Below are 1223 nucleotides of genomic sequence, written 5' to 3' on the forward strand. Positions count from 1 at the left end.
TTTTTTTTTTGTGGTTTTGTTTGTTTTTGTTTGTTTGTTTTCCCCTGCCTTTTGTTACCCTGTCCTAACTTATTCAAGACATGTTGCTGCAATCAAACTCTGAGTGATCCTAGTTTTATCTCATCTGTTTCTATGTCTTGAACAAAATTAAATGTGGGCTTGTGAGATCTGCACTTCCTTTTGGAATTAGAGTTATGGTAAAACATGCTTTTGCCCTTCTGTTATTCTCCGTAACCTGTCAGGTGAAACCCTTGCTTGAATAAATGTCAAATTATAAACAAAGTCAGCCGAGAAGTAAATATTCTGCAGCCAGGTTGGAGAAAAACAAGGGCAACAATAAATCCGAATTGACACTGGAGCGGCATTTTTGGAAAGCATAATTAAATTGCAGCTTGACACCAGGCTGGAACTGCTATTTAACGGCCTTCACGGCCGGGTAGTGCATGCTGTTTATTTGAGACTGAGCTCAGGACAGGTGCCTGTTGAACATTGAACCACACAACACTGACACTCAACCTGTACGTCACTGCAGAGTGAAACGACTGGAGGTCGGCAAAGGAACAACTTTCACAGGGCGTTAAGTTTTATAGTTTTAAGTAGAACTCTAAAAGTGTGCACAGTCATATTCAGTTGATGAGAAACTGAAAAATAAGTGCATATATGCATTTTAAAAAAAAAAAAAAATATGATGGCAGTGGAAAGACGGAACAGGCTTTAGATCTCATTTCTCCTTCTATTTCCATTTCCTCTTTATCCCCACCCACTTCATAGGCGCCAACACCTACGAGGAGGCCGCAGCATACGTCCAGTGCCAGTTTGAGGACCTAAACAAGAGAAAGGACACAAAGGAGATCTACACCCATTTCACCTGCGCCACCGACACCAAGAACGTGCAGTTTGTGTTCGATGCCGTCACTGACGTTATCATCAAGAACAACCTGAAGGACTGTGGTCTTTTCTAAAAGGTGACGTGTCATGTTTTGTCTGTGAACAGGCCGCCATATTTTCTGCCACATTTTCTCCTCTAACCAGGTTTTGGTTTGTTTGTTTGTTTGTTTTTCCCCCTGTTCAGGCAGCTTGGTGTCCGGTTTAATGAGTGACTTTATTCAAGAGGAGTGGAAGAAGCTTGGACTGATGTCACTTTTAACCCCTTATTAACTTATGTTCATCTCTAAAAGTTTAAAAATGGTATGTAGAGAAAACATTTTGTGTAAAATATTTGT

The 1223-nt window shown here is 40.6% G+C and overlaps 1 protein-coding gene across 1 annotated transcript in view; it reads left to right on the forward strand.

Annotated features, from left to right (window-relative positions):
- Positions 1-1223, forward strand: part of LOC102209690 (guanine nucleotide-binding protein G(i) subunit alpha-1) — an 11454-nt gene extending 10231 nt beyond the window's left edge. Inside the window, exons 8-9 of the mRNA XM_005745934.1 lie at positions 772-965; positions 1073-1223. Of these exons, the coding sequence (XP_005745991.1) occupies positions 772-962 (191 nt within the window). The 3' untranslated portion in view covers positions 963-965; positions 1073-1223. The remainder of the gene's footprint in view (positions 1-771; positions 966-1072) is intronic.

This window comes from Pundamilia nyererei, unplaced genomic scaffold (assembly GCF_000239375.1).
Source record: "Pundamilia nyererei isolate P.nyererei 1_Seehausen unplaced genomic scaffold, PunNye1.0 scaffold00170, whole genome shotgun sequence".
NCBI classification, from domain to species: domain Eukaryota; kingdom Metazoa; phylum Chordata; class Actinopteri; order Cichliformes; family Cichlidae; genus Pundamilia; species Pundamilia nyererei.